Here is a 17,863-nt window from a genome sequence, read left to right as displayed (position 1 = left end):
AAATGGTACTTTGGGGTTTATGGAAAAGCAGCATGTGGAAGCTTCTGCTAGCCTCCCATAATCCAGTGCAGTGGCTCCTGTACCAGAACAGTCACGAACTTTCCTGGACGGGACGCCAGTAAGTTGCGGGGCATACTCACTCATTCACCACATACACTGTTTCATGCAGATCCGCATTAGAGTTCCCATATAACCTAACACAGATATTTGTGATGCGGGAGGAAAAGCAAATGGATAATCCACACAGACATATGGTTTAAAGATGCGCCCCCATCTTGCATTCCAACCACTGCGTTATCGCGACACCTTAAGCTTTCATCATTTCCCATATTTCAAGTTAAATTTTCTAAGGGCTGATTTTAAAAGTCAAGTTCGCAAAATGTATCAGGACACGTTGATGGCTGGTATTACGTGCACGTCCCTCTTCTCACCCGCTTCACTTATCTAATTCATATCCACGGGGGTGCGCATCAAAGCGGGCTCGTGTTTTGAGAGAGTTGCGCGTGCGCGTGAAGGGGCAGCTAGGGGGGCGGCTGTGTGACTGAGCTCGTTTGACCGAGCACCGGATAAATCATTAGAGGCTCAGCCGCGGTGTTTTCGTGATGAATCCAGCTGGGAACACTGAATTCAGTCCTAGCTCTCACTAAAGAGGGCTGCAGAAGAGCGAATCATACAAAACATCCAGTGCGCGCAGGTACAAATGTCTTGTGTGACTTGACATCGTTTTGTTTTCTGAAAAGTGTTTACTGTACTCCAAGTGTTTTGTGTCATTTATCAAAGTGTACACTTGATGTTTGTCTGAACAGTCAGGAAAGACTTTGTTCCTTTTTAAAGACCCACTCTGTCTTTTATTTATGTCGTATCTGTGAGATTAAGTTTTGGAACGCCGAGTGAAAATCACTCGGTCCATCAGTTAAGTAAGGTGGGAACTCACTTTGACTTTGGTGGCAGCTACAGATGTGCCATCAGGGTTTCAGATGTTTTGGAAAGGATTCGGTTCACTTTGTCTAGTTTTCTTTACATGAAGACCGCGACTGACGCTTGTACAAAAAGCAGAATTAGCTACGTAGAAGTTTTGAAGCTCTGTTTTCAATGGTGAGGGTCTTTTTAGTGTGATGGGAGCAGTAAGCCTAATTTGCATCAAAAATAAGTTTCTGTGGATCATTTTTGCAAGTTCGTACCAATTTGTTGACGAATTATAATACTGTTCTTTCTTTCTTTCTTTAAAACTGCACGTGCATCAGAATATGTATTGATGAACCACCGATAAACCCAGTAAAAACTCCAGAATGAATATTAGTCGCTAAAGAAAAGGAATGTTAATGTTCTCAGTGTAATCAGTTTAGCTGCCTTGGAAATGTGTCCCTCGTCTCCATGGCGATTGAACGCACATTCTATACACTCTTTTGGTGCTGCTGATTAAAATCAACAGCCACAAAAATGGATAACATATCTGAAGGCACTTTTTGGGGCGCTCGGAACTGGCAGTTTAAATATTAAACTTTAAATATATCCTAGGTGTGTATAATTACTTATTTAAAAGTAGGTTTCAATTTAATTTTGAGGTTACATGCAAAATAAACAGCATCATTATCATGATCTTTACAGAGCAAACAAGAATAGAACAGAGAATCAAACGGATAATCGGAATAAAAATAGGAAGAAGAACGAAGCATTGCCTGATATGTAGTATGCAGTGAGCCCTCGGACACCGTGTGAGTATGGCCAACCATTTTCACATCTGATGCCTCACTTTGACAAGTCAAAATTCCATTCTGTTGAGGCAAAATTACATTTTAGAGATCTAGAATATCATTTTATTAAGCCATAATTCAAAAGTGAGGCATCAGTAACTGAATAGTCAAAATGAGAATTCTAGATATATACATACAAAGCTTTCTGCTTGAATGTGTTGTTACATTTTCACTGGTCATATGTGTGATTAGACTTCTCTATAATTACATTTTGATCAGTTACAATCAGAATTTCAGATATCTTGTATTAATTTTGACTAGTTCATATTGAATTTTAGTTATCTATAATTACATTTTAGACATTATTAATTCAGTATAAAGATCTCTAATTCTAATTTTGAATGGCTGCAGTATGGTAATAAATAGCTGTAATTCAAGTTTTCTCAAATGGAATTACAAATATTGTACCTGCAATTGTCAGCTCCATTGTAGGGTATTGGCAAAAAGCTCAATTTTCACTAATCCAAATTAAATTATATATGTCTGCAATTACAGTTCTAACTAGTTTAATATAATTGCAGTTAGCTCTACAGTGAAAATGTATTTGCAGATGTCTAAAATAGCAATAAACACAAGGTATTATGTGTTAAAATGGCTTGCCATAGTGTGAAACACCCACTTGTAACCACCCGCACACTCTCATGCAAGGCCAGTTAAGAACTGGCAGTCGACCAGATATGAGCATCTGTGGGATGTGGGAGAGAACTGGAAAACCTACACAGAAACACGGGGCAGATGCAGACTTCACTTAGGAAAATCATTTGAAACAAGAGAAAGTGCAGTATAGTAAAGCAAGGCAGAGTTCAGTTCAGAAGGCCAGTGCTGAAATACAATTTTAACAGATTTACCATTCATGCCATTTGCCCCCTGTATTTGGATACAAGAGTTGTATTTATTTATGTAATGCCAATGAACATATTGTCTCCAATCCTGTTCATTATTTCCATGGACAGGATATATCAAAGTACAGCCAAGGTTTGTGAATCTAAGCATTACATCTCCGCAGTTTGCAAGTGATGTTGTCTTCTTGGCCTCATCCTAACGTAATCTCTGATGTGTGCTGGAACTGTAATGCAACTGGGATCAAAATGAGCTTTGTTGTCTTTGGACAAGCTGAAGCAAGTGGTGGAGTTCAAGTACTGTACTTTGTGTTCTTGTTCAAGAGTGAAGGAAGAGGTAATAGCAAGCTTGAATAATGTGTTGGTCATCAGTTTTAAAAACATTGTACAGGGAGATTCACTCGAAAGAAACCCTGAATATTCTGTTGTAACTCCCATTAGGATGAAGAAATCTGAACCAAAAAATTCGCTATATACCTTGGCGTATGTGTAATCGATTGCATTACATGCAATGCTGGAAGTGGTTTCCGTTTTCTGCCAGACACCTTTTAACGCAGTGCTCCATGTTCCTGAACGCATCGGCAAGCGTCTTGGTGGGGAATAGCAGCAATTTCACGTTGGATGTTTTCCTTCAAATCTTCCACAGTGTGAGGCTTGTTCCGATAGACTTTTCCTTTGAGCATACCCCAAAGGAAGAAGTTTGGTGGTGTCAGATCCGGCATCTGTGGTGGCCAAAGCCCCTTTGAAATTACCTTGTTGCTTACCTTGTTGCCGAAGAAGTACTCAATTTCTGCCGATGTGTGACATGTTGCTCCATCTTGCTGGAAGTAACATTCTGTTAACTCGCGATCATTCATTTAATTCTGACATCGCTTAAACGAATTGATGACCCAATAGGTTTGTACCACGAAGACACGCTGCTCAATACCATACACCACCACCTAGCTGAGAAGTCGAGTGACTCAGTAGGGGTACGGGTGGTATGCACCCAGAAGTTGCAAACAGAGGTTAAACATCACAACGACTGTCCACTGCCTACCTCATCACATCAACGCAGGGGCATCCCGGCTTGTTCGAAGCTCCATGTGCCGAGGAGCACATTGCACGTTGTTTTGTTCAAATTGCTTCATCCTAGCGAGAGTTATTACAAAATATTCTGAGCCTCTTTTGAGTGATTCTCCCTGTACCTGATCAGGATATTCATGAAGTCTACAGATGAAGCTATCAATTTACAAGGCTACATTTTCCTTCTCATCCACGGTCATCAGCTGTTGACAATAACTAAAAGAAGGAGATTATGATTTCGGAACAGTTGAAATTGGGTTCCGGTGGAGGGTCACTGGGTTTAAACTCAATTAAGATGTTTGGTGATGCAAAAGGACTTAGGAGTAGAGCCACTACTAGTCCAGAAGCCAGTTGAGGTGGTTTGGGCCCATAGTTAAGATACACCCAAGGAGAAGACAGAGGGGCAGACCCAGGACATTTTTTCAGTAATTATATATATCTCTCTAAGGTAACTGAGAACCATCTGGGAGTTATCAGAAAGGGGTTGGAAATAGTTGCTGAGGATAGGGAGGCCTGATGATCCCAGGCCAGTGTGTTGCTTCTATGCCCCCCACTAGGATAAATAGAGTGAAACGAGTCAATGAAATTAACATTTCTATGCATCTCTCTTTTATTCTTTTTCAAAACCTATTTGCATTTATAGCTCTAACCAAGCAAAGGACACACCACAAATTTTAGATCGATGAGATTATCGTCACATTTACAGATTACAGTAAAATTATTAACTGTATATGATCATCATACAGCAAGTCAACACAATTAGTGAGTATAACAACCTTACCTCAAAATGTCTGCCATAATACATGTAACATATTGAAATAATAGTTTAAAACAGACTTTAAGGGGTTACTGACCTAAGATGGTGCATAGATGGTAATATGATATGGAAATTCCCAAGATGCTGTTATTTTCCAGGTTGGACAGTAAAACATTGAAACTTTGGCACCAGTGATCAATTATGTTTCAATAAAACAAAGGAGCCATCATTTATTGACTAGGGTATCACAAGTAACCTCAAAAGTAAAGTGACTTTCAACAGCAGTTTGAAAAGGAAAAAGTGTAAAATGTCTGCTGTTTAGTGACCAGCAAGTTATTGTTTTTGTAGGTGCTTTACGATAGCAGTGGAAATAGTAACCATATTCTTTTAACAATCAACAAAACCTGCAAAACAATAAAGCATTTTGCAAAACTTTGTTTTAACTGCAACACTCACTGCTTCAATCAAAATAAGAAATAATGGCTGCAAAACTGCCTAATCCACTGAAACAGTAGCATGTAACATTATAACAGTACCATGTCCAAGCATTCACTGGATATTCACAAGCAGAACACTAACCCCACATCTCACTGAGGCAGAACAAAAACCATAGCAAGTTTTATAGCACAACTCTTGTCTCATACATTTGTTGTAATCCACCATAAATATCACTGAGTAAACACATGCATACACAAAGATGGTCCAACAAAGTGAAATGCAAAAAAGAGAAGACGAATATTCATTGAACAGAAATATTATTGTATTGGGCATTATACAGGTACAGGAAAACTCAAACATAAACCTGATAATGAGCAAGAAAGCAAACATTTCTAACTGTATGATAGAGTCAGGGTGTAATTTGGAAAAAAAGTTTGTCCTTTACTTAAAAATCAGAATCAAAATCATTGACTGTACCTGATTGATCCTATCCTGGATATTGTGCCTCATGTTTTCATCCACGTCATGTAAAATATTTTTTCAATGCAATGTGGGAAACACCTTCCAGCATGTCTGATCCAGCTCTGGCAGTCGGATGCTGCGATTGTTATACAAACTTCAGTTATAGCATCCAACAGAGGCATTCTGTTGTAGGGATAATGGTCATAAACCTTCCATCTCCAGGCAGACAAAAAATTTTTATTTGGATTGAGGAATGGTGAATATGGAGGAAGGAATTTAATGGACATGTGTGGATGAACCCTAAACCACTCCATCATTGCAGACGAGTGATGGAATGGGACATTGTCATATATGACTACATAATGTGGGCCATTGACCCTAGCATCCTGACTCCCTTCAGCAACCGGTAGAAATCTGTACATTTAACCCAACTGTTGGGATGTATACTACAGGACCATTGTCTGATATGGCTGAATAACGAGTAATGTGTGAACCTCTGTGCCCTGGTAACTGTGGCATGGAACATTTGGCTGCACCCTCAAATCATCGAGAGACCATGATTTATCACATGGTCTACAATAGTTTCTCTAATTACATCAGAGACAACGGTTCTAATGTCGCATTCTAGGGTCACTTCTTCCAGCAGGTACTCCTCTTCCTCGTCCCCTTTGTCCTTCCCATTCTCTCTGTCGTATTGGGCACGGTTGTCTGTCTTGTTCCATTTTACATTAACAAACAAACCACACCACCTATCCCGTTTAATGCGTTATAGCTTATGTTGATTGGTTTACAGACAGATTTGCAACAAGTGTGTCATCAGTTGCAAGACTAGTAGGAAAGGATCATAGCAGCTGAGGCAGTGATGATTTCCTTGACTTGACACTTTCAGGTGACTTTGGTGTTATCAAATGATCACTGTGTCTAGTGTTTTGCAAAAAAAGTCCACTTGAGGCCGATGTACATACAATGAGAAATAGCTCACCATTGTCCAAAAATGTTTGCTGTTTTACTTTACTGTCTTTAGAACTGACAACATACAATGATGGCTTGGAAAAATCTTCTAGGCAACTGAGAAGAGCTGTTGCTGTGAACCCTGAAATAGTCTAATGAATTTCGACAATCTGACCATGATTTAGTAAATTAATCTGAATTTATATAGTAACCTATAAGTAAGCACAAAAGCCGAAATGTGCTTACGCACAGAAAAATCCAGATGCAGGAATCTGTGCGTACTCCAACTTCCACGTTCTTCCGCTACATACAGTACAGGCCAAAAGTTTGGACACACCTCCTCATTCAATGTGTTTTCTTTATTTTCATGACCATTTACATTGGTAGATTCTCACTGAAGGCATCAAAACTATGAATGAACACGTGGAGTTATGTACTTAACAAAAAAAGGTGAAATAACTGAAAACATGTTTTATATTCTAGCTTCTTCAAAATAGCCACCCTTTGCTCTGATTACTGCTTTGCACACTCTTGGCATTCTCTCGATGAGCTTCAACAGGTAGTCATGAAAATAAAGAAAACGCATTGAATGAGGAGGTGTGTCCAAACTTTTGGACTGTACTGTAAATCCCGATCAGCGTGAAAACTAACGCTCGTGCACGCGCTTTATGTAATGCCCCAACTCCTCCCAGAATTACGCCTCTTTGAATATGCAAATCAATATAAATCGCCCTTAAGCTCAGCCTTCTGTGAAAAGTCAATGGGAAAAGCACGGGGGAAAATATAAGAATTTCAGCGAATACCAAGTGGAGGCAAAGGAGAAACATACTATTTGTTTAATTAAACCGTGGTATAATCAACAAAAGGAAGTTGATCGAGTGACATAGCGTGTTGGAGAAACTTGAAAGCTCACGTTTACAAAATGGCACAGTGCCGGAAATAAAAAAGAAGTCACATATCAAAGTCACCGTGAAAAGGCGAGTTGTAGCCCACTGTCTGAGTGTCATATGAAAGCTTATTAGGGTACAGAGAAAAAAAAGGCACACAGTGTGGAAAAAGCACGAAATGTCAACTTCAATCTCGACATTTCCACTTTAATCATGTAGTTTATTTTGTCATTAAAGTAGAACATCATAAACTTCATCTTAAAATCATTTAATTAACCAGTTTCTCAAATCACATCGTAATTAAAGTAGCACGTTAAATGCTTTGTTTTGTATGTGATCTTCTATGTGCTCTATGTGTGTGAATCACTACTTGCTTCTTAAACCGGCTCTCTTCCTCCAACTGGACACAGAATCCATTACATTCGTGATATTACAGCTCTCTGAATAACTAAAATACTGAGATGTATACGTGATATAATTTTCATGATGATAGGAGTTAAAGCACGTTATTAAACATGGGCTTCACGGCGCAGTGATTGTGTGCTACCTTCGATGAAATAATTTATTGCAGCAGTACTCAGGGGCGGCTCTAGGCTTGTGGCGGCCCTGGGCAGAGAAAGAATCGGTGGCTCCTTCACCCGCCAATGTCAATAAGGTAGCTTATGCACGGTGGATGGGCACATCCGTTGCGGACACTGCATAGCCACCTCGTGCTCATGACACAAGCATTTAACTTTTGCCGAAATTTGTCGCTGCTTTTAGCTTTGTTGTTATTTTGTCTTTCTGTTTTATATTCAATATATATTGGCGTAGCCGCCCCTGCAGTCCTTGTTTTTCTTTCTCCAAGTAACCGATCGCCACACAATCAGCTCTGTAATAGACGTTAAGCCATCTGTAAGCTTAGAGCGCCGATTCTTCAAAACGTTTAAGGAACATTGAAATATCTTCTTAGTACATGTTTAATTATTCTATCCTTCACGACAGTCCCAGTGAAGAATATAGATTATTTAAATGAAGTTAAAGTTTTATCTGTATAATATAATAAACATATTTTGCTGCATTTCATCTTAAAAATGATATTGTCATCATATGTAAATACGTGCTTTATAAAGTGGCTCAGGTTGTGCAATATTATAACTGTAGTGCAAGTTTACAGTGGGTGATTGTACTTATAAGTACAAACAGTTCTACAAGGAACACTTGAATGAGTGCGTTTAAAGTTCTTGGGATGAAACTGTTTCTGAACAGCGAGGTCCGTACAGGAAAGGCTTTGAAACGTTTTGCCGTGGCTGAGGTAGCATGTCCTTGAAGCTGTATACCGATAATTCTCTTTCCGATCAGCTGCTGCTGTGATTCACACTCAGATACAGTGATATAAATACTCCGAGTGGTGCAGTGAGAGTAATATGGAAAAAGATGATCTGCTGTGGCAACTCCTAACGGGAGGAGCTCATAGAAGAAGAAGAAGAAGGTGCAGTGAGAGTAACAACGCTAAAGCAGTTATGGTATTTGGAATACTATGGCTATTCCCTGGACCATTATATTGTTACAAGTTAATTACAATCAGATGCATTACACTAATAAACAATATGCGGTTAGTTTCAGTGTATTTATAAAGCCGTATCAGGAAAATAAGGAATAACCACACAGGAACAGTAGCACTGCTTTGACTCTGGGTGCCGCCAGTCTGCAAAACCGAGCGGAGAACTTGCGTACAACAAGGTATGAGGTACCGTGGAGAAGTGCGTGGCTTTACGCCAAGTGTAGGTTTTATACATCACGATTTGAACATGGAAAAGTTCTTATGCAATATTTCTGTGCGTATGCACCGTTTATACATGAGGCCTCTGTACTGCTGCAATAGATAAAACAGATGAATGAGCTAAAAGAGTTTATTGTGTGGCATGGTAGCACAATGGTATAGTGCTGCTGTTTTACAGTCAAAGGAATGAGGGCTTGATTTCTAGTGACTGTATGGATTTAGCATGTTTTCCCTGTATCGTTTGAGTTTTCCATTTATTTCCAGACAAAATGTTTATTAGGTTAGTGACTCAACACTGGCCCTGAGCTGTGATGCTCCTCTGTCTTTGACTCTTATGCTGTCCAGGGTTCACTACTGCCTTGTGTCCAATGCTGCCATTGTATGCTCTTAATTCCTACATTCCTATAATAGACTTCAGGGTCCTGAAACATGGATGGATTTTATTGCACATTTTGTCAAATACAAAACGTGTATATAAGAATAATTGCAAGAGTTCTATATTATGCGATGAAGACTGAATATTTATGTGTGTCTAAGTGTATGGAGAAAATGAACAGGAATTATAAAATGAGTAATAATGTAAAGTACTAATAACACTGTGAAATATTTCATGTCCTATCTAGAAATACAACTGGCATTAGTTAGATGGCTTTATTGATTTTCTGGTAATATCATTGAAAGGTCTATTTTCTAAATTGATCATCATTTGAATACTGTAATGGAAAGAGTGGGTGCAAAAAATGAAATGGTTAGATGGGTGGCTTTATCATCTTGTGTGGGCATTCAAGCCTTTATTTCTGAGATGCTTGGAAAGATGATGTATGGAAAGCTTGCTTTAGTTTATGACTGTACAGACCTTAACTATTATTCGAATGAATGCTGTAACTAATGTGAGGGAGGTCATTACTGATTTTCAACAGTCATGTATAAGTCAAATCATGGCAGGAGCACATTGTGCTAAACGTGAGTGTTCTTTATTTGGCAGACTAATTAAAAAGCTTTGCCAGAACGCTGAATCTGACCTTGAGCATTAAAAGCATTTTTTGGAACATGTGACATTTGGATCATTAAGTGTCAAGTCACATAAACAGAGTTGACTGTAGACATAGCCCAGAACCAGCCTGCAAGGGTAAAATGTGACAGTACGTTTAACAAGGATGGTGATGGAGATGGTCCCTTCTGCAAATCAGACTCGTCATTTTGGGTATCACTTAAACTATTCACAGCTCTAGCGTTAATGATTTCTTCTCTTAGGATTAGTTTGTTATTATTTTCTATTGTGACATAGGTTGGACATTTTAAGTGTATTGTTCTAATAGGTCCATGAGGGACACTTCATTTAAGGTCATAATTGGGTGACTTTTTTTCCAGGCTTTTTTAAATATTACCATTTTACTTTTTAGTATGTATGTACTGTAATACAGTAGGGCAGCACATTGTTTGATGTTACCACCACGCAGCTCCATGCTCTGAAGTTCCAATCCTGAATTCTCCAGTCATGTGTGGTTTGCACCTCTTAACCTGTCGGCATGAGGTTAATTGGTATCTGTAAATTGTGGGTATGTCATGCAATAGTCGGGTGTTCATGTCAATGATAGTACATGTTTTGTGCCCGTTGCTACTTAGACAGAATCCAGCAAGTATAATGAAGTGAAGAGGCACAAAAACCGATGGACAGAGAGCTGGTTGGATGGATGGCTGCGCAGGTAGTAATAAGATAAAGCATGTCCAAAAGAAGTGGTCAGTGGCTTTTTTATTTCTTCTTTTTTTACATATGCAGTGTTGTCTGTATTGTCATTGTGACAGTTGTCTCTTTAGTAAATTTTCTTTCTTGTCATTCTTCCTTCTAAAACCGCTCAAGCTCTGTCAGGTTCCATGGGGATTGTGAGTGAACAGCCTTTTTCAAGTCCAGACACAGAGATTGGGTTGAGATCTGTACTCTCAATTTGCTACTCCACAACATAAGCACTGTTGTTTTTAAACTATTCCTGTGTAGTTATGGCTTGACTTGGGGTTGTTGTTCTGTTTTCCCAAGGTGCAGTCTTTTTGCAGGCTGCAAACCGGTTTCCTCCAGGATTTCTTGGTATTTTGCCACATTCATTTTAACCTCTGACCTCACAAGGCTGTTGCAGAGGAGCATCCTCACAGCATGATGTCCTCACACTTCATTGTGGGTGATAATATGCAGGGTTTGACAAACCTGGAATTTAGTTTGATGGTCAAAAAGCTCAATTTTAGTCTCTTCAGACCATAGATGCTTCTTCCAGCTGAGTTTAGAGACTCTACAGTAGTTGCAGTTTTTAAACGTATTTCTCTTTGTCACTCTCCCATAAAGCTGCCCTGGTGAAGCAGCTGAGTGACAGTTTGTCTCTCCAATCTTAATAACAGTAGCTTGAAACCTCTTCAGAGTTATCGGAGGTCTCTTGGTGGCACCTCTGTCACTAATCTTCCATTTGCATGATCACTCAGTTTTTGTGGATGGCCTGCTGTAGGCAGATTTCCACTTGTGCCATACTCTTTCTCTTAATAATTGATTTAACTGGACTCTAGGAGATATTCAGTGACTTGGATATATTTTATTTTGTCCATCTTCTAACTTGTACTTTTCGATTATTTTTTCACAGAGTTGCTGGCAGAGTTGTTTTTGTCTGCATTGTGTAGGTTAGGCCACCACAGTGAAGGTATGGGCAACATGGGCATCTTGCCAGGGACGCCACAGGCCACCCTCATCAAAACAATTGAAATGGTGGTTACATCCTGATCCTGTCAATACATTCAGGGTGCTGTTTAAAAATGTTGAGGGGTACACACTCTGTAAACCTTCATTATGTACACGGAGGGGTGCCAAACATGTAACTGAAGGGGTGCACGACCTAAATACCAAGGGGAGCTAACCTGGTCAACTAAGTCTAGTAATATTGTATAAACCACAATTATGTAACTGAAGGGGTACATGCTCCAGACACTGAGGGGGATAACTTTGTCAAAGCCCAAAACTGACTACATGCTATGAACACAGAGGGGCTCAATCTCCTTCCCCCTGCCTAGAGCTCCAAATGGGCTTTGAGTGGCACTGGGTCACCATGGTGACTCACCACAAGTTGGACCTTACAAATAAGGTGCATTTACACTAAAATCATTTGGAAACCAGGCAGCTGCCTCAGTGAACATTTAGGTGTGTCAATTTAATGAGAGTGAAAACTTGATTATGTGATTGATTATTTTGTGTTTTATATTTGTAGTAGTTTTCAATTTGTCAGTACAGCCTCTTTTTCTGTTGACCAATGTCAAAAAAAGCCAAATTAAATTCACTCATTCAATGCTATATAACAAGTTCAAGTAGAACTACTTTTTGTGGGTGCTGACCTCAGGCAAACCACTACCTTGTTATTAGTCAGTAAATCACTCCTTTGTTCCAGTTTTCTAATAATTCCTTGTTCATTCATCAGCTGTTCTGTATAGTGGTTTTCGTAGAGATTAAACCACTGCTTAGGGGGCTAGTATTTTTGAAAACATATTTATTTTGACATCACATTCTTAGCCAGTTCTGCTTGATCATTTCAAGGTTAGGGGACACAGTGCTAGTGCCTGACTGCTCTGGATTCCTAGGCTCCAGACCGGCTCCTCTCTGTGTACAGTTTATACTTCAATCTGATTTTGCTTTGAGTGTTAGCATTCACATACCCTCCCCACATCCTAAGATGCGTCATTTAGGTTGATTAATGGTTCCAACGTGGTCCAACATTAGTGAACATGAAGGTGTGTATGGCACACCAGCTACAGCTGATTCCTGCCTTCAGCCCAGTGTTGGTGTCGGACAGATAAACTAAAAAGACACGGCTCATTATAGGGTCACAGGATTGATTGCTATATTAAATTGAGTGTATTAAAGATTCATATCTCTTCATAAATTAAGGAGAAGGAGGAAGTTAGGAGCACGCACTGATACAGTGCATTGCCACACCCACCACAAACCAACTCAGAATCCAGATTAGGACCCGAGTGCAGCCATGCAATGGGTGAAGGGCATGTATAAATCATCTGACACCTCCTTAACCAGATTATTACACAAATAACCATGCATGATCTTGGCACAGAGCCATTCAGATGCTCTCAATTCAACTGCTCCGCAGAAATCTGCATTAAAATCTCTCTCTCTCTCTTCAACTTTCAATGTCACTGACGCAAGCCAAATGAAATTCCATCTCTTGGATGATAAAGTTAAAGTAAAACTCTTTTAAAGTCAGTGACAGTCATTTACATTAGAAGATTATCTTATCCAAATATTTCTTCTCCATATTCCTACAGTTAAGCTGGCCAGTGACTTCCTCAGGGTAATGCAATGAGGCCGTATTGGAAGCTCTCATATTTTCAGTCCAGTTTTGTAGCTGGTAGGTCATACTACATTATATGATGTTTACTGTGATAATATTTCACTTATATGCCACTTCTTCTAGTTTTTCTTCAAAGATGTATGTCCCGGCCATTTTTTTTTGTCTACCACTCAGGCATTTTACATTTTTTACTCTCTAGTTAAAAGTGCGTGAATGCAGGGGGACATGGCACATCATTTATCAGGATACAAATGTGACCAAAAATAGTTTAACAAAGGGCTAAGTACAGTTACATTTCTGAAAAGACATACAAAGAATAGCAGCCTGCCAATTCAGAGCTCAGAGAGCAAGGAATTTGGCCATTTGCTTATTAACACCCTTACTGTCTTCTTACTCAACAATGAAGCAGAGAAACGGAATTTGATTCTCGTTCTGTTAATTTTAATTGGAGGTGACTCAGCTTTGCTCTCTTTGTTTCAAACATTTTGTGCTTCACTGGTATTCAAGCTGCGTTTTTTTTTTTTCCAGTTCATGTCATCTATGGGCTTTTTTCGTGCAACAGAATTTAACCCTAACCCTCCATTTTTGTTAAACACCTTATAGCTTTTTACTGAAAATCTGAGTTCTCTTTACTTTTCCAAACTTGGAGGCTAGCTTCAAAACCAAAAGATCTCACCATCTGATAAGGTTCAATAAAGAAGCTCCTGTTCATCATTTTTTTTTCTCTGTGTGTGCAAAGGCTTTATAAAAAAACATGTTCTTGTTTTATGGAAACGTGTTGCATAGCCGGGATGTTGGCTAAGTGGTAGATGATGGTGTTTCACATTTTCAGAGTTCAATCCTGGTCCCTGGGTTCCCTCCTGGAGCTGTACAAGTTAATAGACAACACAAAATTGTTCTGGTGTGAAAGTGTTCTGCAACAGACTGTCAGACCAGCCAGCGGCCAAAGGACTATGACGAGTCCAGTGAAATTCCTACTTGCATGTCCAGCCACCATTAAACATGTCTCTATGCACCATGATAAATAAAATAATCTATTTAAATACAAAAGCTCATTTTAACAAATAGAAGCACAGATCAGTTACCTGATGTACATCTTATTCCTGTTTCTATGCGAAGTTACCTAAAACCTTGTGGTGGAAAAACTATAGTATACTGTAGTTAGCATATATGATGGCACTTGGTGCCACTGCTCTACTGTCAAACTCGAGCTCTCCTGTTCATAGAAAAGTCATCAGATATACTGGGGGCTTTGAAGTCAACGGATGGAGAGATCCTCTCATCAGATTGGTTGGCTGAGGACAGACTGTACTATAGAACGCCCAGGTAGGAGTGGGCGGCCAGTTGGCCGAAGTCTCTAGAACTGTGCCTGACTTAGTCTTTGACTTTCTCTCATACAAATAATCATGGACCTCCCGGAGGTTTATTGTCTCCATGGATGCTGCTGACTGCTGTTATTGTTTTCCTTTCTTCTGTTATCAACTGGCCATAGTTCAGCAATTAATTAATGGACAGATTTTGTTGGTTTCTGTGTATGCTTATCAGTAGTTACTTTGTTTTCTGTGTGTTTTAACAAATTTATACCATTTATGTGTGCTAATTCTTATGTAGTAATTTCAAAAATTTATACTTGCATTTTACCTTAGAACGTGTGAAGAGTGTGACACAAAAAAAATTCAGATGAAATGAATATTGCATATAACCATTGTGAAATGAACAGCCTTGACATGCACAAAAAGGTTTGGGGCAGCCACCCATATATTGTCCCTGGCTGCAATGGGGTTTTTTTTAGCACTCATGTGAAATGGTTTGAGTCCTGATGAACTGAACTGTCGGGATGTTGGATGATGGTGGCTTTAAAGGCCAAAACTGGAAGTGACGTCGCCCGTGACCCGGAGCTGGAAGTAACATCATCTGTGCCCAGAACTGGAAGTGATGCCATTAATGGTGTGTTTGGTAGGTGTTCCCATATCTGGCCTGCAGAGATAACAGAAATGGGATTAGTGCACCCTGCCACCCCCTGACCTGGCGGGTAATTACCTTCATTTGGTCTACTGAGCTTCCTCCTACTCGCACATGTGTGACACCATTAGTTCCCATTAAAGTGAGTTTGCAAAATGGACACTCTTTACCTTGAATCTGATGCTGTCAGGATTAGCCTTAGCAACCCCTAAAGGCAATAATGGACTAAGTAGACTGTGCCACTGGACGAACTGTCACTAACCATCCCACCAATTCAGAGCTACAAGGCCACAGGCTGTCCTAGTAGTACTGGATGCTGCATAAGAAGCAACAATGGAGACGGTGCCAGTCTTTCACAGGGCACACAAACTCACTCACATTGTGACCAATTTAGAGTCACCAGTTAACTTAACCTACATGTCTGTTAGATGTGGAAAGAAAACTGGAGCTTGTGGAGGCAACAGAAGAGGGACACAGGAAGAACATGCAGACATGATCAACTCAAAATGGCAAGTCAGATGATTCAATCTCAGGACACTGCATCTGTGAAGCAGCAACACTAACCAACATACTACCCTGATAGAGTTTTTGTGCACTTAATTGACACATTTAGGTATAAATGTGGTAAACATGAAAAATGAAACATACATTTTCATAGGCCACCATTTTTCAGTAACCTAGAAAACAAATTTGTGAGGAGTGAAAAAGTGGTAGGCATACTTTTTTATGGATTCATTGACACGCTCTTAAACTGTTGGATTTTTTTGGGAATCAGCAAGTTCACTTGTCTCATTTTTTTCTAAACCTCATGGTATAAATCTCGATTTTACAGTGAGTAATATGACAAACGCTGCCCATCCATTTATTGAAGCCATGCATTCCACTAATAGATTTGCAGGGAGCTGAAACCAATGGGCAGCAACGGGCACAAGAACCAGTTGCTAAGTAGATACTGATCAAATGGCACACTCATTTCTGCTGAATCAACATAGTTTTCTTGAAATTCTGTGAAGCCTTATGCTGCATTCACACGCTATCATACTGTATATATTTCAAGTTTCTGAGTTGGAAATTCCAAGTAAACACATCACAAACTTGGAGCTATAAGTTGGATAATTTGGAGAAAATAAAGGTACCTGAATTGTTTAAGTTGTGTAACCTTTCACGTTAGTCAATCGTATAAAACATAAACATAACTTGCTGAGCCAGAAATTGCATGTTTGCCTTTTAATTTTATTTGGGGGGAAGTGATACAAATTTAATGTTTTTTTTTTCTTTGCTTTTTATTTTCATGAAAAAATTTTTATTTTTTTCACTTTTTTTGTAGATCAAGTAACAAATAATTTCATTTCTCTTAATCTATCTATGAACCAATATCCCCAGCACTATGAGATATCTGTGCCACTCTTAAAGATGAAGGTGCCAGAGCGGTCCTTCACAGTGATGACAGAGAGGAAACATTTTTGGTTCCCAAAAGACTCATCCATATGAAGGTTCCAGAAAGAACCTTTATTTATTTATTTAGATCCGTAACAATTTCCACAAACATCGATAAATAGATAACAGATTTGCAAAACACCAATAATGAATTATTTTAAAAGGACTCTCGCTGCGTACAATGACGGAAGCTGATTCTCGGGTTTCTAAATCTGTTAAGTAGCCATACATTAAAGATTTCAGATTTTTTTCTACATATTATCATCTATGCCGGTAGGTTTTGCTTGTCTACAATTTTGTTAATCAGTCGGCCAAGCTGAATTGTGCCGAGTTGATCGAGTTGTGCATTTCTCACATTTACTCTACAGTTGTGTGCGTGACTTCCGCAAAAAAGCACGTCAGGTGATATCGAACATTAAGTCGACAATGATCACGTTGTTCTCTATTAGAAATTGTTAATAGAAAGTTCCCCTTTGCATGCACTGGTAGTCCGTGACATTACACAGTTCTGCCCAAAAGTACTGGTAAAAAGTGACCAGAGCAGTGCCACACGCAAAGTTTCATTTTTGCACTGTGACAGATCTCCTGCACACGATGCTGTTCCATGGCAGCCAACCTGCATACACCGCGTTGTCAGTCAAAAAGTTTTTGACCAAAAATGTTGTGGTTGCTGCTTTGCACAACCTGCATTGACTAGATCACGCTCCCTGTGATATGTTTTTGTTCCCGAAATTAAAACTGAGACTGAAGGAAGACGATTTGCTACTATGTTAGAAATACGGGAAAGTCTCCGGAAGTACTAGACTTGGTAACAAAAGAGAGCTAAAGAAATGTTTCTAGGAATGGAAGAATCACAGGGAAAATTGTATTGCATCTAAAGGGAGTGTTGACTAATTTGAATAATAAAGATTTAACAATTCTGGGAATTCTTGACCCCCACCCTTGTACAGACATGGACAAACTTGTTGGTACTCCTCCATGAAAAAAGAAGAACCTACAATTGTCACTAGAATACCTTGAAACTGACAAAGTTTTTGGCACATATTACTGTTTATTCCATATTCAACAAAAATCAGATTGTATCAGAGTTTTGATTTCGCAGAATTTTTCGAATAATAACACAACTGAATATGACTTGCTCAAGAGTGATGGGACATTTAAATTAATATTTTGCTGCACAACTTTAGAGTTTGCAATCACCGCAAACAAACGATT

At 39.2% G+C, this 17,863-nt stretch overlaps 1 protein-coding gene across 1 annotated transcript in view; it reads left to right on the top strand.

Annotated features, from left to right (window-relative positions):
- Positions 1-523: 523 nt before the first annotated feature.
- LOC120514340 overlaps positions 524-17,863 on the top strand; it is a 36,594-nt gene continuing 19,254 nt past the window's right edge. The window contains exons 1-3 of the mRNA XM_039734661.1: positions 524-694; positions 1,609-1,715; positions 15,042-15,205. Of these exons, the coding sequence (XP_039590595.1) occupies positions 15,185-15,205 (21 nt within the window). The 5' untranslated portion in view covers positions 524-694; positions 1,609-1,715; positions 15,042-15,184. The remainder of the gene's footprint in view (positions 695-1,608; positions 1,716-15,041; positions 15,206-17,863) is intronic.

Source organism: Polypterus senegalus, chromosome 14 (assembly GCF_016835505.1).
Source record: "Polypterus senegalus isolate Bchr_013 chromosome 14, ASM1683550v1, whole genome shotgun sequence".
Taxonomy (NCBI): Eukaryota; Metazoa; Chordata; class Cladistia; order Polypteriformes; family Polypteridae; genus Polypterus; species Polypterus senegalus.
The sequence above is the reverse complement of the archived record's forward strand: the minus strand, read 5'-3'. Positions and strand labels throughout refer to the sequence as shown.